We start from the raw sequence: 27,505 nt of genomic DNA, 5'->3' as shown, positions 1-27,505 counted from the left end.
GATCAGGGTATCGGCAACAGGCTAAAGGAGGAGGCACACCCCTTCCTCCAGTAAGACCCAGCTTTCCAGAAGTGAATCAGAAATGAGAGAGAGAAGTCACAAGCTGCTGTGTCTAGTCCACAGACTGCTGAGCCGACCAGGGAATGCTCCACCAGTATTTTGGCTTAGGTACAACCAGCAGCCCAAGCAACCTTCTAGGGAAGCAAATGGCAAAGGCAGGCAAGTTGTCACTCTGTTGACACTGTCCTGGTCACAGCAGCTGCCTGTGCCAAAACCCAACCTCCACCACATTTCCTCAGCTGTGGGACTGAAAAAACTCCTCTGCCTTTTCCAGTAGACAAAATGTCAGCAGCTGAGAGGTGCTGAAGGATGCCTGGATAACACACAGGGCTGCCCATGTAGTACTAACCTTCAGACAAGTGTTTTTGACTTCCTGCAGTGAGCAAAGGCCTGTGCATGTCACAGAGCTTATCCCTGATGTTTGTGGAGACAGCTGACCAGGATCAGCACATTCATCACTGTCCTTGGAACCTGTTATTTTTCTTTCAATTAAGACGTGATTCTCTTCATTTCCCATGCATTTTTACCACTGGATGCCACAATCCCCAACCACTTGGAATCTCTTCTTTGCTGAAGAGCCCTGCAAAGCATCCCTTGACCTGTGAGGCTAAGTGATGTTGACTTTGGTACGTGGAGAGATTATTTCCAGGGCTCTCAGAAAGAGGGTCATTCCTTTTGCTGCTCTTTTATTCCTTAAAATCAGGAGGTGGGATGTCCTTAGCATGAGGTAGGTAAGTGTTGTTTCACTTTGTAACACTGAGAAAACCAGACTCCAAGAGGAAAGTTGTTTTATTTATTTATTTATTTATTTATTTATTTAATTATATCTAGAAGTCCCTCTGAGGCACCCAGCGCTGACACTTCCATCACAAGTCCTTTCAATGCTTGGCAAAATGTCTGTGCCACTGAGCAGCCCCTGCCAGCACCTTGCAGGGAGCTGCATAACTAAATGAATGAATGAACCTGTGATACATGCAGGAAGTGAGGGGGACATACATTTGGTCTTCTAATGTATTCAGTATTCTTTCATGGATTATTCAATAGTTAACACAATCCTGTTCTCAGCAGCTCCTGGAGGAAAAACTAAGGATGTGTCAAACTTCTCATCTATAACATCTTTCCGGGAATGAGTTCTGTGTCATGCTACTAAAGATGCATAAGGGAAAGCATCACCCCTGGGCTACACAGTCATACTTTCTCACTGCACCTCCTAGGTATACCTCATCCCAGGCCATCACTGCTGGAGGGACACGGAGCGAATCTTCTCACGGGACAGAAACCCTCTTCTGGGGAATTCCATTCAAACAAGATTCCTACTCTTGGCTTCCATTCTGCACCTGCTTTTTAAGGCCTATCAGTATCAACTACAAGTTTCTTAGGTCAGGAACTTTCTGTGGCATAAATCACATCGACAGCCTTATTGCTACTCTGCCCAGACGGTATTGCTCACTGCACATGACCCACTGGACCGGTGAGGACTGAAAACCCAAGCCAGGGCAACCAGCCTTAGTCTCTGGATCACAGCCACCACGTCTGCTTCCTCAGCAGGCAGTGCAGTATTTTTTTTTTTTTCAAGTGATTTAGGTTTTACACATCATATGGGAGTTGGGCAAACTGCTTTATGTTAACAGGATGGAACTGACTTCTGCCTCAGACAGGAGTCAGAGTTTGCTGTGCCATGGGAGATCAAAAGGTTGAGGCATTCCCAAGGAAAGGCGGCCTGGCCTCTTACCAGTTCATTTCTGGCAATACCCAGCACATATGTAAGCAGGGACACAAAGAGCTAGAGATGGAAGTACAACTCTCTGGGGCATCAGTATGAGTAATGGGGAAAAACTCAGGAGTATCAATAGTTGCTGTTCACTACCAATGCTGAGGAATAAGGCTAGTCAGGGAAATTAAAAAAAAAAATAAATAAATACATGAGTGACTTAAGAAACTCAGCCAATGTAACTTAACAAAAGAAATGTGCAGGAATGAACTAGGTGAGAGTAGCCCTAAAAATACCTACATGCAGCAGAACGGCACATACATTAAGGCACTTTATTTGAGAAAAGATACAACAAATTTCAAAAGCTGGCAACAGAAGGTGGATGAGCTCAGGCTAGAAATAATGTATGAAATTTTTACAGAAATCCCCACGAGAGCAGAACGCCATGTCTTCCTCTACCAATACGGTTGCACATATCTGCTTTACTTACTAAACGGAGATGTTATGGAGATTATTAAGCACTACTGCAGAACAGGCTGTCTGAATACTCACCTTGCTATTTAGGATTAGTAAGAGAAAGCAAAAATGGATGAAAAATGGTTCCTGTTCCAAGTAACACTTGCTGCTCCATGCACAATGACAATAGCAGGTTCTCCCATTTGTGTCTGCGTGTTTGTGCACAGAAATACTTGTGCATTTCTGTGAATCATGTTTGGGAAGCAGAGTATGGCGTCTCTGATAGCCCTTGGCAAGCATGAAGATCCGTAGCAGCAGCAGACTCTCTACTTTACAAAAAGGCAAGCAAAAAAAAACCTGCAACAAAACCAAAACCAACCCCCCTGCAAGCATCAGGCCCCACATAATGACTAATCTTGCTAATTGCAACGTGTGCAATGGAGAAGTTGCCAGACTTGTACTCCAAGGCCCAGTGATGGCTCCATGATTTGATCTGCAGCCTTAATTTTGCTTTTCTCTAGCTTCCATTAGCTTCCTCGAGAGGCATTGAAAACACTTGCAAAGGGAAGGTGAACAAAAACCACCAGGTTTACAAACTGAAAGCCTGGAAACTGCTGCAGGTATCGGAGCTTTTATGGAACTAGATAACCTGCAAGGCTTTTCCCACACCAAAGGTTACATGTAATTGAGAAAACATGCTGCTGTGAAGAACAACAGATACAGATGTTCAAGCCTAGCATCAGTTCTGTGTTATGCCACTGATTTTCTTTGTGACTCTAAGCATCCATGAAAAAGCAAAGCTTCGGACACTGCGTACTAGATACAACTGCCAGAGGTCTGCTGAAAACAATATAACCAACAGTTTGTATCGAAGACAAGTCCTGCTGTCTTTCCTTCTGGGGGACTGTCTTTCCCGCTGGGGGACTGGCTAGCTCCACAAGTTTGGAACCCACTGCATAAGGTCATAAAAAACACCGAGCACTTCTGTTTTCCAAGATTTGATTCCTTCTATCATAGCAACAAATAACCCTTTTGTCTCTAAACACCCAGAGGAGAGCCCTGAATCAGGAGACATCTCCCTCCTTTCTTCTCCAAATCGTATCTATCCTGCTCTGACCCTCTGGCCCAAGGGATCAAGAATAGCTGCAAGAGGAAAGGCAGTCAGGCTGCGTACAGGGATTGGGAGAATAAGGGCAGATCTGCAGAGGAATGGCCTTGTTTTTGCTCTATTCTCAGGTTTTGTATTTCAGACAATGAAACTGGGCCAAGTTAATTTCCTGCAATTGACTTGGGCCCAGAACTGTTTCTTTTCTCGGCTGCGAAGAAAACCTTGTGATTTTCATTAACTTTCAAATCTCCTCCGCTAGTTCTGGTCTCATAAATTCTAATGCACGACACAAATTGACATTTCAAATCTTTCACAGACTAGCAGTAAGAGTAATGTAAGAATCCTTACAGACCTCATGTTGTTGGTGCTAACCTACTTTGTCTGTGTGCATTTTGTAAAGGAATTTTGCTGTTGCTATAAAATGCAGGAAGCACGGAGCATATTACTCAGCTTCAGGGATCGGCACATTTGATTAAATTCCACTGATCTACAAATATTTTAAGAACCATTCATTCCACCCTACAGCTAAAATGATTTAGTATTTAATCAAATTAACATTTAGACTCTTGATATCTCTAAATAGTTTGCAGGAGCCCAGAACAATGAAGTATACAATAAAAAAGCATCTCTGTACAAAAATGCACCTCTGTAAAAATGTAGAAACTTAACTAAGTGGGAGTACAGGTGCTGGAGTCCCATGGGCCAAATAAGATCCTGCAAAGCTCTGCAGTTCATCACACACACGGAAGCACTCTTCTAAAGCCTTCCTGTAGGTTTGAGTTATTCCACAGAACATTTACTTGCAAAACTGTATGTGTGCAGAAAATCCAAATGCTTAAACCTCTTCTGGGTCCAGATCTGAATCTCTGTCTCATCTCCAAGTCCACAAAAATAGCATAGGCTTTTCCGCAAGCTTTTTAATACTTTGTTCACATCAAGAACAAGACCTGGAATCTCGTCCAGTTCTGACTGTCAGACTTCTCAAGGATCTAACACGTTACAACCCACATAAACAAGTGGTGAAAATACCTCTTATGCTCCTTATTCTTGCAAACACAGGGATGGGAGCTCTTTCTGTATTTTTTCTGTATAAATTGTATTTTCAGCTGAGTAGGGGATTCATTTCCAATAATTTGAGCCATGTTAATGATCTGGGCTTTGCTTAGTAACTACAGGGAGCAGCCCATGGGAAGGTAACGCATCTCCTAAGTCTTGAATAGGAAGAATGGCTTCTGGAGGTGCTGCTCTCTCTTCGCCCAACGGTTATGAACAGTACAAGTTTGGGCAAGATCGTTTTAATACTCTGAGTTGGATGCTTACCCTCACCTAGTAACCTGTCTGTGGATAGAGAAATCCACAGGACAGGCTGGCATCAGATCTACAGATGAGCTTAATAAGTTCAGCTAGGTGGAAGTTCACATGAGTCGTTAGAATTACGATTACTTGAGCTGTACTTCAGTAACACTAAGGTGTAAACTCAAGAGATCAAACAAGTCTGCTACACTCTAGAATACCGAAGGCAAGAATGCGTTGCATTTTTGTGTGTATGGGTTTTTTTGTTTGTTTTGTTTTGTTTTAAATAAGAACTCCACATGCTTTTGTGAGCAATGCCTGCAAAAAAGTTTTCATTTATAATTTAGACAGACAAGAAGTTCACAAATTGTCATGAACAAGGTCTGAATAAACACAGCGGAGTCTTATGTGCAGAGCATAAAATGCATAGTTAGACAAGACTGATGGCGGGGTTTGTTCTCTGTCCCTCTTAGCACTTTGTTAGAAAGATTAATGCCAGTCTGGACAACTGATAGAATTTGAGACGTTCTATACAGACAGCTCAATACCTCCATCAACAATTCATTCTTTTCAACCCCAGGCCCACGTACAGAGAAAGAGACCTAGATGGAGAGAAAGCCCTTTTAAAAGAGCAACACATCCAAATGGATTTCCCATCACAAAAGACAATTCATGAGGGGCACAGGGTTTTGATGTTTTGTTGGTGTTGTTCTTTTTGAATAAAAACAGCAAAAAAGAAAAAGTCACCTGAAATTTGTTCAACAAAATGCAATACACAGAACTCGGTAACAAAGCTGCATATTTACACCATGGATTAATCCTGTCTGATAGCGTCACATGCACAGTTAACTGTGAATATGATTAAGGATCAGTAATAATAATCATTTAGATCATCAGGTCACTTGATCCAAGCTAATCCTTCCTGTTAAAATGGTGAAGAAAAAAAAAAAAAAAGGATCTCTCTGTGAAGTTGGTAATACAGTAAGTGGAGGACCAGAAGACATTAGACAAGCATCCATTGCAAACTTGTATGTTTTTGGGCTGTATTATGCCCCAGAGATCCGCTATGGGTCAGGAGATATTTCACTGCTCACAAGGGGCCAGTGAAGTCCCAAGGACTGAACCACACAAAAAAGGAAAGAAAGAAATGTCTTCAGTGCAATTCCCACGAGATGTTTATATTCAGGCCACCGCGTCAGGAAAACTTTCCGACAGCCATCAATTTGAATCCACATGCAGAAGCCCGCAGAGAAATACGGGCCAGCAATAGGATTCCCTCTGGCAAGTTTTCTTCCCTTTTTCTGTCTGCCAGGTTACATTTGTGGGTGAGGCTTTAAAGAAGTTTTGCACAACACAGTGGTGATCAGCACCAGATGTGTGGACAGATCAGTAAAGATCAGTTTGCATGGGGGTTTTTTGTTTGTTTTTAAAAGGCTTTCAATATTGTACCTTCTTATGAGAAAAAAAAGCAAGCAAACAAAAATATCTTCCTTTACATCCATTAAAAAGGACAAATTCATTACAAGTAACAAAAGATTGTTAAAACACTTGGCTTAGACCATTTTTCCTCATTACAAAATTATTAACTCTTTCAAATTAAAGATTCTTGTTTCCTCCTGAACTGACAGGATCCTCTGAAACAAAGTTATCTGCTTTCACACCTTGGCAGGACCCAGGCCTTTTCAAGCAAATATTGCTTTATTTTAAGTTTCTAACAGAGCAAAAGCAGAGTCACTGCAGAAAGAAGCAATGAAACAAAGGAAGACGACGTTGATGGACTTCCCAAGGTCGCTGCAGGTGCCAGACAATGGTTCCCAGGAGGGGAAAATATGGTTGTTTAAAAAGCAAATTTGGTGCATGTGGCAAGCGTGGATGTGTCCCGTGAGATCCAAGGTGACATGTATGACGACAGACATAGGAAAGGAATAAGGGGGAAAGGGGGGAGGGAAGAAAGGACGAGGAAGAAAGAAAGAAAGAAAGAAAGAAAGAAAGAGAAAAATAGATAAAAAAAATTAGGTCATAAATATAGAAAACATAAGAATCAAAGGTTTATTTAATTTAGTAAATTAAAATGGCTAAAGGTTAGAGGATAGCATTAGCACATTCACACCGACAAAAGGGTCAGGTTCAGAAGCTCAGCAATGTCCAAAGCCGCAGAGCAGCGTCCGGGTCAGGGCTTATGGGGTTAGCAAGCAAATGAGATTAAAAATGATGGAACAGAAGGCTCAGTGATCAACACAAGAAAATGGCTGGCTGGTATTTGAAAGGACAACACTGCCTTTTACAAATAAAGAAAACAAAAGCTTTTGTGGAGCAGACCATCCACCTGCCTGTCCAAGTTCTTCCCCCAAAGCCCGCTGTACCAAGAATTTGGATAACAGATCCAGGTGAGCACAGCCTCAGAGGCAAGATGGACTCAAGAATACAGGGCTGACTTCCATTCAGCCTTCTAGTTGCCTGCAAACTACTGTAATGCAATTATTATTCCTTTCAGCAATACTCTTATCTTTCCAGCCGCTTTAGGAACGCTGTGAAAATTCTACAGATGATGGTCCTACAAAGGACTCTACTCAATAAACATACATTTAGTCTGCATGAAATATCTGCCTCTTACTGTCAAGCACAGCAATGCTATTTTAAAGGTCTTGGCCCTGGCTTTGCTTATCTAGCTCTTTTGGAAATCAAAACACAAGCTAAACTCTATGAAAATAAGAGATGCTAAAGCACAGTAGTAGGTAGAGCTTCTTCCCTAGTGCAACTGGGCACAGCTGCCTTCATTTGCGGAGAGACCATGTCAGAAAAAGCCACCCTGCCCTCCCCAAGTATTGTGCCAAACATGACTAGTTTGGAGAACAGCTCGGAACGAAAGGATCTGGAAATACCTTGAAAGGCCTAATGTAAGCCAAAGTTCTGTACAGAATGAAGACAAAAAAGCTAGAGAAACCCAGTCAGCACTCCAGCACAGGCAGCAGTACCCACATCACTGCACAGTGCTCTACTTGATCCTGAACCGAGGCACATTCTTCCTACGTATCAACTGCGTCCATCTGCTGGGTCAACCCTGCAGCAAGATGCAGTCTGAGAACAACTGCTTGTCAACGTGCTTCCAACATTTCCAAGCGCGACACTGGAAACAGCAAACTCAAATCCTGATTCCTCCTGTGCTTCACATCGTAATTCCAGAGAGGCCAAAGAAATTACACCCATGAAAACAAAATGGATACTAAAAAAATTCCCATCCTTTTAAGGAGTCCTTGCCCATGTTTCTGCTGCATTTAAAGGGCTCAGTGACAACTGTGCTCATTGTTCCTCACATTGCACAGACTACAGCACGAACTGTATATTGCAAAGGAAACAGAGTTCTCCCAGATTGCTATTACACCTGTGCAAATCATCCCAGCTGTCCCAGGTACCTCTTGGCATCCCACTGGAGCATATAACAAAGTCTAAGAGAAAATACCAGCACCAGAAAGCATCACTGGCTGCACCCAAGGAGTGTGGAAGAACAAAAATGTTTATCAGTGCTTGTAACTTTTCCCTGAGGAGATACACAAGAGTGTAAAGGAACCATCTATTCGCTGTTCCAGCCTACTGCATGTGACTGTTCTGGTCTGAAAAACCACTGAAGCACACTTTGCCAAATATTCCCCACCTTCCCCTGCCACATTAGTCACAGTTGTCCTTCAAATATGTGAGTAGTAAGTAGTAGTGCTGCTGAAAATGAGAATCAGAGGGTAAGTTGCTTAATGAGTTACTGAGTATTCTTCCAACACACGTCTCAGTCCCTTTTGCCCCGTTTCCCTCTCTCTCCCTACCCTTATCTTCCCTGCCACAAACATTTTCGAGCCCCAACCACCCAGCTCACTCCTTTTTATGTCCAACAACACTATCTGACTTAATCCAGTGGAGTTTCGGCATGCAACTGCACGAGCTCTCAGCTGTTTACTTCTGACAGGACAGGAATAGGGGCATATTTAGGACTAAAGTCTCAGTGCAAGGTGAACACTGATTAAAACTTTTTGATTGTTCTACGAAAAACATGAGACTGAGTTAAGACTCTAGAGGACAGAGTGAAATCAAATCACTCCCTTCAGCACAGACTGTCAGCACCAATCTTGGCACGAATGTGCTTAAATTGGGCTGCGCAGGCAGGTGACTGATGCATCAGCTTCAGTCCAGCTGAAGTTCATCCATCTGCCTTAAAGCAATCAGAACTTCAATTTACAGGTGGTCCAGTAATTTCATCCTTGAAGGTGTTTTTTTGTTTTGTTTTGTATTTTTAAATTGTACATTACTACACCTGCGCAGAAATAAATAAAAGAAGGATGAACTGGATGCACAAACGGGCAGTAAGCAAGCACAAAGCAGGTTTGGAAGGGAAATCTGTATTGTGAAAAGCATTGCGTCAGAGAGCTCTTCTGCTTCAGCTTGAGCTGGGGATCCTGTTTTCAGAAAGCATTTTCTGTCCACTGCTTTTCTCATCTGGTAATCCCGTTACCCTGATACAAAAAGCCAGCGTCCCCTGTGAACAGTTGGACAGGGTGGTTGTGCAGCAGTCCTGCCCGTGTACTGCTAGGGCTGTACATACTGTAACAGGGACTACAGTACAGGTATGTACGCGGCAAAAACTAAGCTTTGGATGGGTAACCAATTATGATAATGGCTTTAAGCAAGCAAGTTGTCAGGGTTACTCAGGCACATTAAAAGATGCAGCACTGTTGCATTAATTGGAAGCAGAAAACAATGGTAAAGCTTATGACCGCCGTACCTGGGATGACAGTGGGCTGAGCAGACGTTCGGAAGGCGTAGTGAGCTGGTTTGGACTTCCCTTGCTGGTTTTCAGCTATCACATAAACCTCGTACTCTGCATTCCAGTCCAGAGACTTCAGCATGACGTGGTCGCTGCCAGAAGGAAGTCTGATCTCTGGTTTCCATTCTGAGGAGTGCTTCTGCAGAACAGCAACAAGGCAGGCAGAGATGCAAAACATACAGCACAATGTTAGTAGCCAGCTTTGTGAACAAGGTAACAGCTAACAAACAAATGGAAAAGTGGGGAGGCTTCTACAGAAGGCACATGCTTCTCAGGTAATTCAGAGGTGCAAAACGACATTTGCTGATGGCTCCAAGTGGACAGGACAAGAGATACTGAAGCAGTCTCTTTCCTGCTCAGAAACCTGCTTTCTGCAGTATCACCATGGCTGAATCTGTCAGTTCTCCCTCTCGTCTTTGTCACATCGTAAGACTTCCATTTCAGAGGAGAAAAGCTGCAACTTCTGTACACCTCTGCTCCGCAAAGCGCTTCAAGCATGTTCTTACACGTCTTTGAGTATCAAATTTTTATCATCTGCAGGAAAGACTGACCTCTTACCAGGGGCTGGCCCAGCTTATCATGACCCTTCTACTCTGCACTGTTTAAGAAAAATTTTAAAAGGAGCATATGAAACTATCAACTTTGTTGATTTGTACTCCAAATTTTCAGGGAATCCAGATGTCCACTTTGCTTGCGCTTATTTGAAAAAGCTATTTCCATGGTAGTCATAGGTAGTTTTGGGGCAAGTGGAGGGGACTAACAAGCTGCTTCACCTCTGCTGGAATTTACGGTTCTGTGACATTAAGTAATCCTTGTGATACTCTCCATTCTAAGAAGCTCTTGGTAACCCAAAAAGCACAAAATGATGGTTGTAAAGAACCACATTGTGGGTCAATTACGAATGAGATCTGATTTCGTTAGCCCTAAAGGGAAGTTGCTTCCTATAGCTTCTCTTACTTTACTATTTGGGTCTAAACTGATGATGCTGAATGTTTTATTCCATGATCTGGAGAAAAATTTGTTATTGAAGCACCTGTTACTCAATAATACGTGGCAGTTTTAATGACCAATTGAAAGCTGTGGTTAGATACACATCTGAATGTGGGCAATGCTCTACACTATGAGCCTCTGGTCTCATTCCAGTTGCTGCTGGCAATCCTGTCTCAGAAATATATGTAATGGAAAAAAACCCTAAGTGTATGTAATTATCATATGCTGACAATTCTATAGAAGATAGAATGGAGAAATAATCTTTTATAATTGAAGTGAAAGGAAAGAAAATGAGACAAAATATTTTAAGTTGCTCCTGTGCATATCATGTCTCGTATCCTGCCCACTTCCACTACACCTGCTCAGCACGTACTTCTGTATTGGACTACCTGCAAGATCTTAGCTTCAGGGTTGTCTGCCAAGGTATCTGCTTGCATTGTAAAGCCTGAGCACTGAACAGGCTACATATAAATCAGGCTTGAGTATCAGTCATACTTACGGCTCTATATTTGATCAGGTAATGTCTAATCGGGGAGCCACCATCATCCTGCTTGATAACATTCACTTTAATGGAGTTTCCGTCTTCTCCCATCTGACCTTCCAGTTTGGGTGCACTGGGTTCCCCTGAAACAATGGTGGATTTACATTTGTGAAAAATTCATTAGGAAAAGAGCACTCAAAAATCAGAAAAACACTTCACTACACTAAGCTGCCAGGGTGTTGGCCTTACCCTGGCTCAGCCACATAGGATGCTGCTTGTCTAGAGACACAAATATTCAGACTCAAGTACTTCTTGAATTTGGTAGTTTGTTTCCACTGATGCACTTTACCATTTCTGTGTGTGCCTAAATCGAGTCAGAGGCGAAGTGAAAAAGGCAGGATCGTTCTGCAAGGATACCCTGGAACAAACCCCAGTTTTTCACTTTTTCTGTTCAAAAATGCTTGTGTGAAACAACCTGGAAAAATCAAGTTAGAGAATGTGGCAAACAGGCAGCATGGAAAAAGGAAGCACCGCAGCTGTCATACAGACCTGTGTTTGTACTTAGAATACTGTTGACATTTTACAGTCCCTGGACCAGAGACTCACTGTTTGTGGCCGCTTAAGCGGGTGTGAAAAAGTGGTACTGCATTGCAACAGTTTCTGTTTTCAGTCTGTTTGCACTGGTGCATCTAATTGCAATAATGAACACAGGCTGGAGAGAACTAGAATCCTTTCGCTCTTCTTCTGTATGTTTTTAAAAAAGAAAAAAGCCATCGCTTCCCAATCTGTATCCCTGACATCAGCAGAAAAAAGTGAGATTTCATTCTCCTCTTCAGGGCATGGTGATTTACAACACCCTTTCACACCCATGTCTCTAATAAGTGCCCTTTCCTAGCCAGTTTCTCCCTAACTGTCACAAGCAACCTGCAGAGGATGGTTTCTCTCTCCCGCATGCAATCATCCTGTATCACCTCTATCAAAAGTAAAATCCACAGGTTGATTGTATATTCACAACATCCCACTTCAGAAATACCGCAGCAGACTGATAAAGAGGCATTCTTCCTCCTTCCGTTTTCTTACTACCCCAGGGATCAATTGTTTCTCAAGCGCTCTGATAGCCCGTGAACTCACTGTGCCAGAGACATTACTACCTGCTTATTTGTTTTTATGGAAAAAGAAACCAAGCAACCAAACAACCCAACGACATAAGCATCAAATTAGCAGAAGTACTTAAATGATAAAAGAGCCTAAGAGCCTTGGTCTCCTTTTAAAAATGACAGGGACCACTGGAGAGCTCAGCTCCTGCTAACTTTGTCATTGCCTGGATGCTGGCTTTGCTCCATTTTATGCAAGATAGAGTCAAAGGCTCCTCTACACCAGTGCTCATCTCAGAATGGACTTGGAGCTATTATTTCTACAGCTCTGAAATGTCCCAGGAGCTTAAACGCTACTGGAAGTCTGTAAGATTTGAGAAAAATTATCATAAATCTTGCTGAAGCTTGCCAGGTTGTTTTATAGTACTTACTGCCTTCTTTACTATCGGCTCTGTGCTGTAGTCTCAGTGTTTCACTCATGAATTCTGGGCTTAAAAGCTGTTTAGGAACTTCTGACCATTTCAGCTGTTATTCCCTAAAGGCTAATCTACCCAATTTCTTTATGGGTAATTTGAGCAAAAGCAACACTGCAATTATTTGCAAATTAAAGCTTACAAATCAGCTGCAGTTGGCACTTCCAACAAACTCCTGAAATTAATTGTGCTACATTGGCTGGTCTCATTACAGGCTCCTAATTCTTACCAGTATTTTATACATCTATTAAAGTGGCTGGGCGTTAAAGAGCAAAAAACCTCCTACACCTCCATTCAGCCACAGTCCGTACAGATCTGCTAATGCTGAGCACAGACTTCACCATTCTAGCTTCAAGTGGCTATGGTTCTGCTAAAGCACTCTTGTTTTACTCGTAGTGCTGCTTGGGATTTGGACAGGAGGCTTTCTTAAAGACACGCTGACATGTGCCCCAAAGCGTGGTGAAATGCACAACTAAAACACGCCCAATTCTGAATGTATCCCCCAAGGAGAACAAGACCAAATACTTTGTAACGTTTGCGACTTAGGAGCCTGAACAAATGGGAACAAAACCAGGACTCTGAAATAACATTTGTGACCTTTGAGTTCAGCCCATTGCCTGAAACAAAACTTTTAAAATTTAGTTCTGCTGTATTATACTAAAAGTGGAAATAAATAGTAAGTCAGCAGTTGTATTAACTTTGGCAGGCAACAACAGCTACGCAAACTTACAGGAGCTTCTGTATTTCAGCCCAAAAACCATTCTCAACTCTAAATCTCTTTTGTCTGGATTTGTATTCAGCTCTTAATGGAAAGCACATGCAGTTTTGACTGGCAAGAGCAAGGCTAATGTTCCAATAACTTTCAAAGTTCATCTTCAGAAGTAACTTGAAGCCTTCCACCTCCAAAGCAAGAAATCAAGGGGATTTTTTTTTTTTGGGTGAAATATCAATGAAAAAAACCCAAGACCTAGACTGAAACAGTAATTTTATATTAATTCCATTTCCTTGCAGGATAACACACCAACTGTTCCAAGAAGGTAATTACAATCCACAGTTCTTTCATGCAAAATGCATACATTTGTGTTTCACAGTCGTAGCTTTTCTTCAAGATGCAAAGATGGAATGCTCCTGTTTTCCATGCTCTATTTCTCTTTTCAAAATCCTCTCTTCTGCCTACATCCCCATGACAAGGCTTCCACAGCAGGAGGAGGGGACACAAAAGCTCCGCATCCCAACACGTAGCAGGTCTCTCTGCGACTGTACGTTGAAAGCACAAACGCAGTGCTCTCAAGGTAAGTGTGGAGCTGCCGCTGCATGGACCTCTAGTGCAGTTTGAAGCAGATCAAGTTCTCTTCCTGTGTGCCCTATTTATCTTACGGGAGGTGCTACGTGCTCCTCTGGAGCCGTCTGGGTTCACACAGTACAGGGCCAACTCAGTCACGTCCTCAGGAAGGACATGAGAATTTCGTGATTAACCAATGAGCACATTTGCCGTCTACTGTATAGACAAAGGGATGGATTTTTGTCTCTGCTGCCAGCTTACTGAAGCTGTATATTTGAGAATCCCTTCCCAGCCCATGTTTTTCCTGGAGTTATGAATGCTGAAATCAGGGAATGTGTAACAGTGAAAGTTAAATGTGGATAGGTGAGTTCTTGGTGAGCAGAGGTACCTCACCCAGGCGTACTGCAAATACCAGGTTAACCAAACTGTTATCTTTCCCCAATCCTGAAAGAAAACATCACTGCAAAGGTTTTGATTTTGAATACTGAGTTGAAGAAGCTATTCCTGAAATAACTGTCAAGCCTACTAGCCAACAGTTACATGAAAGCAGGAACAAATGTCCCGTTCTATGTTTTTTTCCCCACACAAGCAAACTAACTCCCAGTACCAACTGGGCTGTTCATGGCCACGTGCTCTGCTAGATACTGAGACACCTCACACAGCTGAAACATTCGTGAGCAGCCATGCTTGCCTTGTTTGTAACAGACTTGATGAATGGCTTCACCGATAACTAGACAGTACAAGATCAACATCTCCTTGGTACTCTTTCCCATCCTCATCTCAGAAATAGAATTATTACCAGGCAAACAGATGCTTAAGTGATAAGGGAATACTGTAAATAAAGAATCAGACCTCTTATCTAATATAGCCTAGATTTTTTTTCCCGTGATTGAGTACCAAGACTAAAATGTGAATGACCATCCCTTGTAAAGATGCTCATTTCTGATACGAAGATTTTAAAAGCTAGATTTGCAGCTGTACTTTATATGCAGCCATTCCAGTGACTAATTACCCTCCCTGCTGAAACCTTTCTTCATTTTAAATTGCCTAGTTTCCACATCACAGTTCTTTCTTTTCCCAGTTGTTTAGATATGTTCCTGCTCCAAGAAACATTCCCTTTGGATAAGAGAACACGGACCAGTCCTAGGGCTGAAACCCAACAGATGTAGAGGTGCAACACCACATAAAGAATATTTGGCATTTCTTTCCCCACGAATACATAGAATTTAATTGATCTTAATCAGGCAGATACAATTCAGATACAGAGCTGAAAAATTAAAAATGGGTTAGTGTGTAGTTCCAAACAAAAGAGGAAGAGGTTTAGTGGGAGAAGTTTAGTCCAGCAGAATCAGCATCTCTATAATAAGTCAGTGTCAGTAGCTGAAGAGAAAAGGTTGTCGTAAGAAGGTTAGAGAAAAAAACTCATGCACATGGAACATGCATCCTCCCTATGGGAAGAGGGGCTGAAAAACAAAAGTGCATCATGAGGGTGTGCTACATGCCTGGGGTCTCCCATTTACACTGGGCCCACTGGACACACTGCAGAAAACAGCCTGTTCCAGCTGCACTTGGTGGGATCCTTACAGAATCCTCCTTGTTATGACACTGCTTAGCGTACTGAGAGCATGGCTCCAAACACGCCACACTTGCTCCACTTCGAATTTGCTCTGCTGCAGAGCAAGGGATGCAGGATCTCATGCTTTCACTGTGTGGGGTGCTGACGCTGAGCAGTTACGTCTGAGCCATAGAGCACCCTGCTCGCCTCTGTGACTGCACTGCCCCACGCTCAGCCCCACAGTCACAGCACCAAATCGTACAAGCAGAGCCCACTGGAGGGCAGGATAAGGCAAGTAACTAAAATCTTCCCATACTTTGCTTGGGAAGTGGCGTGGTTTTGTTCAGAGATGTAAAGCTTACAGGTTTCAGCAACCCTGTAGACTTTGGTAGAGCTTGACAACTTCCACTGATTCAACTTCACCCACAGAACATTTTTCAGAAAAGAGTAAACCAAACCATGTTTCATAGTCTGCTTCTCTCCCAGCTGAAACTTTATTTGATCAAACCCTCTATGAAGCTGAATTCAAGACAGCTCAGCTTTTGATGCAGGGAGTAGAGAGCCATGAAAGTGCAGTACAAACTATTCCCTGGTCACAGGGCACTAAATTTGTTCTGGACCCCAGAAGTGGCAGTGGTGCAATGACAGACTGTCACCTCTCTTCTCCCACCACATTTTCCTTTTGCCCATTCATTGAAAAGTGGGTCAAATGTAGCACTAGACAAATGCACCACCGAGTCTATGAGCCTAAATCCTCGTCCAGCTGGCACCCGGGAACAATCCTGCATCCTTGCCTTGTGCAGAGAATACAACTGCAATCTGTCTATGGTAATTTCTGCACTGCATGAATGAGGAAGCAGCTGATTCCTGCATTTTTGACCGCCATGTAAATGGGATTAGACTGTGATCTACAGTTTCACCATTTGAAACTAACATCAGCCACAGTTATGCAAAGTCTCCACAAGTGGTAAATACACAAGGGTGAAGAAGAGTAGGTAGGGAGTCTTCACAGTGTACATGAGAGAAACGAACACCAACAGTAAGAGATAAGGAACAAAAACAGAACATGCAAAAACGAGACAACCAAGCCTTTCACCCTCCTGGATTTCACCCAGAGAGGGAACAGAGCAGGGGAAGAGGGGCTGCTTCCACTCATGCAGTCATGTGGGAAGGTTACTGGTGTTAGTTCTGTTTTCCTGGCAAACCCCAGCTCAAATCCTTTCCTGGTGGTGGTCCAAAACAATAAGATCATTTCAAAATTCATGGATGGAAAAAAAATTGCTTCCTGGGTTTCAAAATGGTTTATTTACTTGGGGAAGCAGAGAAGCACTGTTTTCCCACCTCTCTTTAAATTATGCACATAGTATCAAGTGAACTTGCAAAAAGCAAAAGGTTACAGAAAATGTTTGTGCTACCATATGTCTTACTTGGAGACTAATTTCATCTCCACAAGCTGCAAGGGTCAATCATTTGCTTCTTCATTTCATGGAAATCACCAGCCACTCTAAGTGTTCCTGTTAAATGAGTTCAGACCTGGATTAACTCCCTTGCCTGGCACTGAGACACTGTGTGGGAGGAATGAGGTGCTCTGGCAAGAGCAGTGCAATAGTACTTCTCATGCATATAGCAGTTCCCATCATCTACTCTGGGTGTGCCTATACATACCCTTCGTTATAAAAGCTTATTTCCTGCTCTAGCTATGTTAAGTTCTACACTTGAAAGATTTCTTTCTTAAATCATAATGTGACATGCTTACCAGTAACTGACTTTGAGAGATGAGGAATTTCTAATCCTTTTGATAAGCGACTAAATATGTATAGCATGAAGATATGTACATAAACATATAGCACAGGGTCTAAGTGTTGCTGAAACAACCACAAATACAGTGGTTTGCATCACCTGAGCATCTCACCCTCCAGTTTCTCCAAGAGCCTGTAGTTGGCACACTGATCATTTAAAATACAAAAGGATTTTTGCCATCGGTATTAATGGCAGACACAGGCTTGGATGCTGACTGGGGGATTCTGCCAGGGAAAGAAGCAAATGACTGAGCCGCATGAGTTTTGTCGTCCTGTCCCCCAGCTAGCTTCAAGCTCAGCACAGAAGACCGAAATTTAGTTCTTCGCATGCGGACAGTGCTGGGCAGCTTCTCCAAAAGGCCTGCGGGAGGATTTTGGAGCGATGCAAGTTGGAGGGCCCTGGCTGCTGACCGAGGGACTCCTCCCCCAGAGCTAGGCAACCCGTCAGAACAAAGCGTTTTACCTTCTGTTCACCAGCGAGGACGACATCAGCAGCACCATGCAAGGCACATGACAAAGTCACATGATACGCACGCACATGATGGGTTGAAAGGAAAGTGGAGTAGGTCACATGGAAAATACAAAAAAATTAAAAAACTGATGTAAACAATGGGCAAGGGAAAAAAATCAACAACAGAATTACAGACTAAATAAAACAGGAACCAAATTAAATTAGCCAGTATATCTCAAACACTGGGGAGACAGTAACAACGCCTGCAAATAGAGAACATTAACCCAAGGGAAGCGCGGAGTTAGGGTATGCTGGGCACACTGCTCAGTGACAAATACCAAGTCAAGGAAGAAACAAAAACTGCAAGAGGAGGACTGCACCCCACAGCTTGGGCAGCTGAAGGACTCCACACGACTGTTGGAAAGAAAAAGGGAACACATCATTATTCAGAAACACTCCACGCATCAGAGGTGAAATAGTCAAAATCGTAGCTCGCAGTTCAGTGAAGACAAACCTCAGCACTGCACATTGAGGTGTTCTCCCTTCTGCTGAAAGAAATGCCTTCCTAAATATTAACAACAATACTTACAACCCTACTATGTGCATACATTTCCAAGGAAAGGGCTTTTAGTCTCAGCTGCAACCCGGGTTTGGTCAGACTGCCAATTACCACTGAGTGCCCCAGTTCAACCCAAAACCTGAGCCTGATGATTCAACAACACTGAACGAGTCCCGTGCAATGCTTTACACTGATGATTTCATGTCTGTGAGGGCGTTCTCTGACAAGGAGGAATGAAGCGCTCTGCACTGGAAGTTAATGACAGAGGTGACACGAGGAAGACAGCTACTGCTGGCAGAGACGAAGAAGCCAACAGACTGTACGGCAAGGGTAAAAACAATCAAGTGTTAGACAGGAGCACGTTACTACCTCCATACCCAGTTTCTCTTCCTAAATCATGATCTGATTTTTAACTCGCCTAATTAAAATGAGGCTACTTCACAGTGCTCCGGCACTTCCCCCGTAATTTCGTGCAAACGAGAATGAAATCCTTAATCTTTCACCTGCTCCTGTCTGACAAGATTAAGGGCCTGGCATTACTGGGGAAAAAACTGATAATATAAAATGTAAAATCAGTTTATCTGAGCTTTCAAGCCATTGTTTCTGATTATAAAGGTAGACTCATGGAACTCCAGGCAGGAGCACAATGATGGAGGGAGGTTTACAAGTTAGAGTGCCTGGAAGGGCATTCAGCGTCTTCTGCTCACGAGGAAACATACTGCCAAATCCCCACTAAGTGCACTATCAATCTTCACATTCTACAACTACATGAGTAGGTTTAAAAATAGACGAGAGAGGTTGCCTTTAAAAATCACTTCCTCTCGAGGGAGAGATTTAGTTAAAAATCAAGGGCAAATTAGCAGTATAAATATGACTGAAAGCTAATTTGGATGAGGCTTCTAAGACACACAAGACTTCTGAAAATATTAGTTAGCTTAACACCTTGAAATTCATCCTATTGTCATAGGCTGAAGCCAGAAAGTCAGAGCACCGATTCCCTCGGAGCATTCAAGAGAAACGAGGCCCTGGTACGCACAGGCTGCTACTCCCAGACAGTACTTACCGTGTGAGTTTGGAAATACAAGGGCCTTCATAATCAGACCTGTCTCTCAGGATTACCAGTCCAAGGAACATGATAAAAATGTCATTTACAGCTACTGTTATTATCGTGGCTTGTTGAGAGATATGGACCATTGACCAGCTTACTTGCAGACCATATTTAAATGAAGCATAAAAAGGGGAGATGCCGTTGTGTCTGCCCTGTGAGAATGCTTTTCCCTCACTCCCTAGCTTTGCTAGCCAACTAGACCTTAGATTGCAGTTGTCTGTGAACATTACATTCCTTTGGTGCAGCGACCCAGGGTAGCTCTTTCTGGTAGTATTCTAGCAGAGAATATACCTCTGTACTTACTGCCTGGCAAATCTGAAATGAGTGAAAGGAAAAAAAAAAAGTAATATGAAAGACAAATTGCTTAACGCACAAATGCTATTGAACTTCCATTTCATATATAACTACGCTCCCTTCCCTGCCATTTTTATCTTATGATACCTAGTGGCCAGCCCCATTTCTTGAGGAAAGAAATTCCAAAGCAAAAAAGAGTCACCAGCTCTATGGGATGCCAACGCAACCTTTTTCCCCAAGACTGCAACCTATTTTGAACTGACTGGACGCACTGTGCATGATAACAAAGATTTTATAGAAAACTGCACTTGGCTTGCTACCTGCATGTCACTTGCTCAGTGTCCTGAACCTCCCCACCTCCCTTATCCTGCAACTTTGGAATCCATTCACCAGTATCTAGAAGATATGACAGAAGTTCCCATAGCTTCTGGAAAAACAGGAGACTAGACAGAGGAAAGACCCAATTCACCACCTCTATTGGAAGAAAAGAGGAAAAAAACAACAACCTTCTAATGTGACCTCAAACATTTTGCTATGCAAAACAGATTCTACAGTGGAAACAGCTGCAAGAAAGCCATCTTCATCACTGTCTGTGATACAAAACTGTTTAAATGAGGTACATGTTCCTAAATCCCTTACTAGGCTCTAGACATCTCTTCCCATACATTACTGATCACACATTGAAGTAAAAAACTCACTGAAGTCAGCTAAGAAGCTCTCTTCAGCTCCATTAGGTTTCAGTTATACCCATTGTTCATTTTACTGACTTCACGATGCTGTTCAGGAGCTTCCATTTCTAATTGCTCTCACTTTGATTCATTTACCCACTGAGGTTATCTCAGAGCAAGACACAAGCTCATTCAGCAGTGTCATCAATAATTAAATGAACCGAAGTTCTAGGAGCATCTGCCTTGTGCAAATGCCCCTTTATGCTGTTGTGTATAGCATATTCATGTACTGCAGAACAGCTTAGCGTGGAAAACAAATGTGCCTATTTGCATAAATCAACGATGTACACAAATGACAATGACACAGTGAGAGGCCGCATCTGCTTCTGCTCAATGTAAGAGCATGAACTTCAGTGTAGGTGTAAATGCAAACTTTTACCCTTAAAAGGAAAAAAAATAAAAATAAAAAAAAAAGACGACCACCAAACCCACAAAAAAAAACTCAGAAAAACAAACAAAAAAAGACCCCCAAAAAACCCTATGACAGCAAACAAGCAAAACCGAACAAATCACATGGAAAATGTCTATCATGAACTAGATCCTGGTATCTTTTCTGGATAAAAAGACCTGCCTTTTTTTTTTTTAAACAAAATAAAACAAAAACAAACAAACAAGGAATGTTCTACAGAAGTGAAATGGAAGTGTCTGCTTACCTGACTCAATCTCCCAAGGAACGGCTTGGTACTAACCAGGTACTGAGCAAGAACTGAGGGAATCCGAAGTCCATCCCAAGTTGAGATGAAGACTTCTTGTGAAGTCTTGGACCTCTTAATGCTGGCAGGGGATCACTGGCAAGATGGGAGCAATGCTCCCTCTCCCTGCAGTGCCCTCTCCTGTAAGATACTCTATCTCCTCATATGCATCTTCTTTCAACAGCCAGTATCAGAAGTTGCAATATTACCTCTCTGTCTCTGAATTGACAGAAAATAGGCAATGCAGGATATGAGGAAGATTACCCAGTCCATGTCCCTTTTCTGAGGGCAGCTTTAACTCTAAAATTCACTAAAGGGAAGCATGAAAAGAAAACATTCCTTTTTGAAATAACCATCTAAATTTCTGTCTTTTCTTTTCCTCTGTGTGTCTTCTAAATCCTCTATTTCAATTTTTTACCACATGCTTGGTAGGATGACAGCACGAAGAGGAGTCAGAGCGGTACCGTGCTGGGCTCTTAACAACTACATGCTCGCATAACACTTTAATGCCAGATTGTTGGTTAGCAGACATCAAAACAACAAAGCACAGCACTTTAATTCCCTCGATGGAAGGGTTGCAGCATAACAAACAGCACTCCGGACCAAAGGGGAGCAGTTCCCATCTACTCACTTGGCAGCTCTGTGCTCTCAGATTCAGTAAGAGGCCGAGTTGCTATGGAAACATGAAGGATAGATAGGACATGTAAAGGTGAAGCATAGCATGAAAGGAAACTATGAAAGGCAGGGAGCAGGGGTGAGAGAGAGCAAAGAGAGAAGGCCTAATGAAGAGAGAATGAGACTGAATCCTTGCGGCAGATGTTTGTTACCTGAAGAGCCTGCAAAATTGGGCCGTACCGCTGCTGTTTTCCAACCCCTCTGAATCTGATTTCAGAGGTAGCTACGGTGTTTCTGACTAATTCTGACCCAAATAGCAATCTAGGTTCACATCCCATCATCTGCTAACTACTGATTTCCAGAGGCCCTCCAGAACAGCACCTCATTGCTAGCTTTCTCCAGGCCCAGCTATAAAAGACAAAGGAGCCAAGATTCCCGAGAAGTTACCCTCGTGATAGAGAGACCTTTCTGACCTTCATGTGCTGTGGCCAGGGTACAGGCAGAAAAAAGGAGGAAACACCATGTCTAACAGCCTCAGAAGAACTGCCCTGAGCTTCTCTTTCTATTCACAGGATGGCCACTGAGAGCTCAGTTCTCCAAAGATCAGCACTACATCCACCCAGCTAGCTTTAAGGGAGAACACCCTCCGCTTTGCTGCTCGTACACAGCCACTACATTCTGCTTATCTTCTCTGCACTGTGCATTGGTAACTTCTCTTCCTCACTTGTTAGCTAGTGCTCTTGCAAAGAAGGAAAAATAAAGCAGGATACGATAGAATGATAGATGACTGCTCCACTGCTTTCTCAAACAAAAAAAAAAAAAAAAAAAGGGGGGAAATACTGAAATGAAGAGAAATCAGGCATTTATTGAGAGAAGATGGCAGACCAAAAGCCCCCTAGGATTGTTGGTAAGCACTCCACTTCCAGGAGCTAAGGCAGGCTGTACAAGCACCAAATACAAGGATTAGAGGGAAAGGACAAAAAAGGATGTCTCTAATTCCAAAAGCCCTCGAGAGAATGGAGCACGAGAGACACGAGATGTGATGATTTCTCTACTATAGAATATCTTGAAAAACAAAAAAATCGTCATTGGCATGTCTTTGTGACAGAGCAGATTACAACTATAGCTACAGAATGAGGTAAATTCTGATCTCTGGGGTTCATTTCTTTTCCTTACCCATCACGGCACCAGCCCTACTGGCATGAGGGGTGAACAGGATGGACCTTTGTGTGGTTTGCAGCCTAAATCTGATTATGCAGATTTAAAAAAAAAAAAAAGCAGAATATAAAGAAATGAGTTTCCTTACACAGTTCTCTCTTTGGCTCTAAAACTAGACTCTTGTTTGCTGGGCTAAGATGGTTTCAAGCAATTTAACCTCACATCACAAAAGCTGAGCACATCTCATAAAATGTTTCACAAAACGGAACACAAACTGATCAGAAATCTTAAAATCAAAGGTCAGTGACAACACTTGTACCAGCTTTCATGTGGGCAGGCTTTCACTCTGCAACCTTCTCTCGATCCTTTTCCCTCCACCAGCACACCTGGGAGCTGTCTGCGGCTTTTCTCTGTTCTGGAAGCTCCTCTACCAAGAGACTCAGTTTTTACTCAGGGGGGAAATATATATAGAAAGGGAAAAGAAAGAAAACACCCAAGGTTGTTAGGCAGACCACACCACACTCAGTGAGGAGCTGCATGCAGAGCAAGGCGCAACAAGACAGCCTCTTCCATCATACTCACTCTCTGCTAAGCGCGAGGTGGGGGCAGCAGTGCTTGCTAAAGGAAGAGAAAGGAAAGTGAGGAGGGGAGTTGACTCCTGTTCAATGCTGCCAAAAGAAGGACAACTGAAGAGTAAAGTGTTAAACTTTTGTCAGATCGAACGTCTCTGGACACAAAGCACAAGCAAAGCAAGTGCTGTCTCCAACTCCAGACTCGGCACTTTGCCAAACCTGTATTTTGGACACTGAATTCTTGCTTTAAAGCAATTTTCTCGTACCATAGGATCACTGAACACATACCACGGGGCCTTCATGTGCCTCTAAGATAGGGAGAAACTACTTTGTGCTTCTGGAATGTGCTTGGGGGAGATGGAAAGGGTAACTACAGAGACATCTCAGCAGGTTTTACAAAATGCCCTCAGTTTTTAGACTATTTGAAGTAGAAAAAATTGGATATTTTCTCTGGTTTCGACTTGACCCATAAACCGGTAATATCGTGTGGCCATAATTCAAACACAGATGAAAAAATGAATTTTTGCTATGCCAGTGATCTTTTCACCACTGCTGCAACTCAGTTTGGGATTTGAGAGCCTCACAGAGCACAGAAGAATTAGAGAACCAAATGCTCAGGTGGAACACAGCTGCAGGGCAGAAGGGTGCTTGAAAGAGCAACAACAGAATTGAATTTGGAAATAAAAAAATGCTATACTTCATAAGGAAGGGAAAAGGAATTAGAACTTCCCATAAAAGGGTGTAGAGTCAGGGATTACAGACTAATTGATGGCTGATTGCCACATTAAAAAACAATAGCAAAAAACAATTGAAAAAAAACAAACCACTGTACAAGAAGTGTGATTTAATATTCTCCTTCAAAGGCACCTACCTGTCCCCAAGTGGTGAACACGAGCTTTGGCAGACAGGTCTGTGGATGTGCCTGAAACAAGGCTTTAAAATACTCTTTTTCCTCTCTGCTGTTGGATCTTTTCCCATGGTACTGATCTGCACAGAGGCTAAATGCCTATGGTCTTATCTCCCTTGTGTATCGTTGACGATGTTCAAATTCAGAAGGGCCTACACCAAACGGTTTGCCCCGTGGCTATAATACCAACCATGAATAACTTCATTTAAGGGCTGAGTTACTTCTGCTGAAATTAACAGGCTCTGAACAATTTTAGGCAGCATTTTGTGCATGCAGTTCAGAACCACGCCTCCCAGCTGACTCTTTGCAGCTATTAAAATTTGCAGTTTTGCCTGTCCATCTGTCCATTCAGTTCCCCACCTTGACTACCTGTCTGTCTTGTTAGTAGTCTGCTAAGTAAGCTTTTTATAACACAATCTTCAAGGAAAAACAGTGCAAGTGGGGTTCAATTCATTTATTCAATTAGTTTAGTATACGATCTACACAATTACAGGAAGACTGTTCAAAGAGTACTACATGTGAAGAATACTAGGGAGAAGAAGGGAAAAAAGTGATGTGTTTTTTTTCTTGAATTTTTTTGCTTCTTTCAAAATTCTGTAAATATTCACAATTCTGAAGTTTTCAATTGGCTCTTAATTAGTAAAAAACACATGAAATCCAGCCAAAGCTTTTGCCTTAATTTTTGAAAAATTTTGATCAAGTCCTAAGCATGAAGCCTTCTACTACTCCACTCTCATCAATGAGCTAATCTTTATTATTAGGCAAGCACTTTAAGTTAAATATTTGAATCACATGCTGTACAATAAAGACTAAGATGTTAAGCCCATAGTTCTGTTCTATAAACGACAAGTATCAACCAGAACAGGACGACTACTCTAGTGTCAGTTTTGTTAGGAAACAGACAGTACCAGATACTTCATTTCTAACGACCCTAGAAGGAAAAAGGCACTAGATTAAAAGCTAGTGCTATGTATGTTAGGAACAGAAAAAGTGAAACAAATGCAGAGAGGCACTTACGTGAGTGAGGGATACCTGCAGTTTTTCCATGGATGGAACACAAACAAAAAGAAGACAGATAGAAAAAAAAATGTAGAAGAAGTGAGAAAAGGAGACAATGAAAATGGAGCTGGAAATTCAAAACACCATCAGCTGTCCCAAATCCAACCCTAGGGAGTGGGGTAGGCAACAGGAGTTATTGCAACCAACTGGATATTTATTGGGAGGGCTGGCTGACTGCACAGGGCCTGGATTTCTAAGCAGCAAGACGCGCACTGTTCCGTTATGCTCAGCAGCTCTGGTGAGGCTGAAGTTGGCAGAGCAAATCAAGACCATGCACAGATCTTGGGACCTCCCAGCATGCACATACATGGGATAGGAATAATGCTAGCTCTGAGTTCAGAAGACAGTCCTGGACAGTGGTTTCAGAAGAGCTATGAAATAGGTACACAGGTATGTGTGTGATGGCGGGAAGAAGAACAGGCTCTAGATCTAAATGCAAGGAGAGCAGGGAAGAAAATCCCAGGAGGTGCAAGGGATTGATTGCAGATCCTAATATTTGGGTAAGGCTGTGGACAAGGATAAAAGATGACCTCTTCCCTTCCTGCTTTTGTCACATGTTCCCTACCCACTCTACACTCTGCCACAGAAGAGCATCCTGCCATCAGAGTGGAAGATTGCCCAAGTAAAGCAGAAGAGAGGCTGTGGTAATTGCTCACATGCTGCATGGAGGTCTTAAAGCAGTAATTTGCAGAAGAGAGAAATCCTCCTTCCTCCCGCCACAGTTCATGGCTAATCCTTTGCTGAACTTATTAATTTCTAATTTGCAAAAAAAACCCTTGTCTTGCTACAACGAAGAAACATTACATTCCTTAAGAGCATGCGCTTCTCAACCCACTGCTTGTTCTTCTTAAAACATCGTTGAACTCTCCATTGCATAACCCCTTTTCTCTGACAGTATGCAGTTTATACTAGTAACCCAAGGCACAGACTAGTGTGAATAGCTTCTTTGCCTCCCACCTTCAATGAAGATTTTTAATTAGTGAAAGAACTCATTACGATCAAAAAGTACCACAAAAACAACGGGTGCAGCAAGGTCTGCAAGAGAAGAGGGTGTTGTCCATGCATGACAGAGATTCCCTGGAAAGATGCAAGGAAAGAGAACCAGAGAAGCAGAGGGAGGTCTCAGTTTTACTTACGAACTGGCTGCGTCTTGAAGTCGGATGGCAGGCTGATCTCACCCACTCCCTTGCCGTTCACTGCAGACAGTCTCACAGAGTAGGTTGTCTCAGGCTTCAGGCCACTGATAGTGATCGTGCCCTCCATATTTGCTGTTACAGAAACAAAAGAGGATAAGCAAAGAAAGGCTCAGGCCTGAGACAACAATAAATGCCATGTTCCTACTGTACTCATGCTATGTTTACGCCACGTAACAAAGCCTCCTTCTGGGTCCAAGCTCACAGTCATGAGACGCAGATGGAGGAGGTAACTTTTATCATCCTACCTTCTTTTGCATCATACAGCCTCGAATGCCATTCTCCCTCGCCCAGTGCTCTCCACTCTGCCTTGTACTTGAGGATGGGCACCCCACCAGTAGCTTCAGGTTCATCAAACTCCACCCGGGCAGTACTAGAGTACGGCTCCACTCTGTCAATAGAAGGAGAGGACGGAGTATCTGGGGGAGGAAGGGGAAACAACCAGTGATACGTAAGACAGTGGGAAGAAAGGGTCCCCAGCTCCAGTGGCAGAGTAAGCAGAAAACTCGAAATACCAAAAACACCCTTGTCATGGCTTCATAAAGGAGAGAAGGGCAGGCCTGAGGGTCCCCTCAAAGCGCTTTTAAGAATGCTAATTAGTGTAGAGACCTTTATTCTTGTGCCTCCTCTAAGATGTCAGAGCCTCAAAATACGTTCTCCAAAATCACATATTTTCTCTAAGAAAAAAGGATGGCCTGAACGGAGCAACAAGAGCATCCTGGATGCGGTTCTATCCCTACACAGTCTCTTCCACAGAGCATTCCAATACACAGTGTGACCACTCCTGCACCTGTCTCTAAGGCACCCCACAGAGTTGATGATTTAGGGACACCAGAGGCCCTTCAGGTCTGCTGTGCAGTCAGACAGTGGGCCTTTTCATTTGGTACTTAGTGGTTTCTGTCTTGCATTACCTATATTACTAGGCACATTTGAGATGCACACCCACATGCACGTGCACTTCGACAATGTCTATCAGAAATCAAAGATCATAGTTCTGTCAAAACGTACTGAAAACTCTGAAAAGAATGAGACCCTTCAAAAACAAGGCAACAGATGG

The 27,505-nt window shown here is 42.8% G+C and overlaps 1 protein-coding gene across 5 annotated transcripts in view; it reads right to left on the bottom strand.

Moving 5' to 3' along the window:
- Positions 1–27,505, bottom strand: part of NCAM1 (neural cell adhesion molecule 1) — a 104,155-nt gene that overhangs the window by 8,464 nt on the left and 68,186 nt on the right. For 2 of the 5 annotated variants that reach the window (XM_082778031.1, XM_082778032.1), the window contains 5 exons: positions 26,697–26,867; positions 26,392–26,523; positions 10,928–11,052; positions 9,397–9,577; positions 1,586–6,419 (listed from right to left, as the gene is read on the bottom strand). In XM_082778031.1, the coding sequence (XP_082634157.1) occupies positions 6,340–6,419; positions 9,397–9,577; positions 10,928–11,052; positions 26,392–26,523; positions 26,697–26,867 (689 nt within the window). In that variant the 3' untranslated portion in view covers positions 1,586–6,339. Of the gene's footprint in view, positions 1–1,585; positions 6,420–9,396; positions 9,578–10,927; positions 11,053–21,575; positions 21,618–23,299; positions 23,336–25,213; positions 25,229–26,391; positions 26,524–26,696; positions 26,868–27,505 lie in introns of those variants that run through there. The other 3 variants (XM_082778029.1, XM_082778030.1, XM_082778028.1) reach the window with 2 other exon arrangements.

The sequence above is a fragment of the Aythya marila genome, assembly GCF_965140915.1.
Source record: "Aythya marila genome assembly, chromosome: 23".
Lineage (NCBI taxonomy): Eukaryota > Metazoa > Chordata > Aves > Anseriformes > Anatidae > Aythya > Aythya marila.
This window is presented reverse-complemented; position numbering and strand designations above follow the sequence as displayed.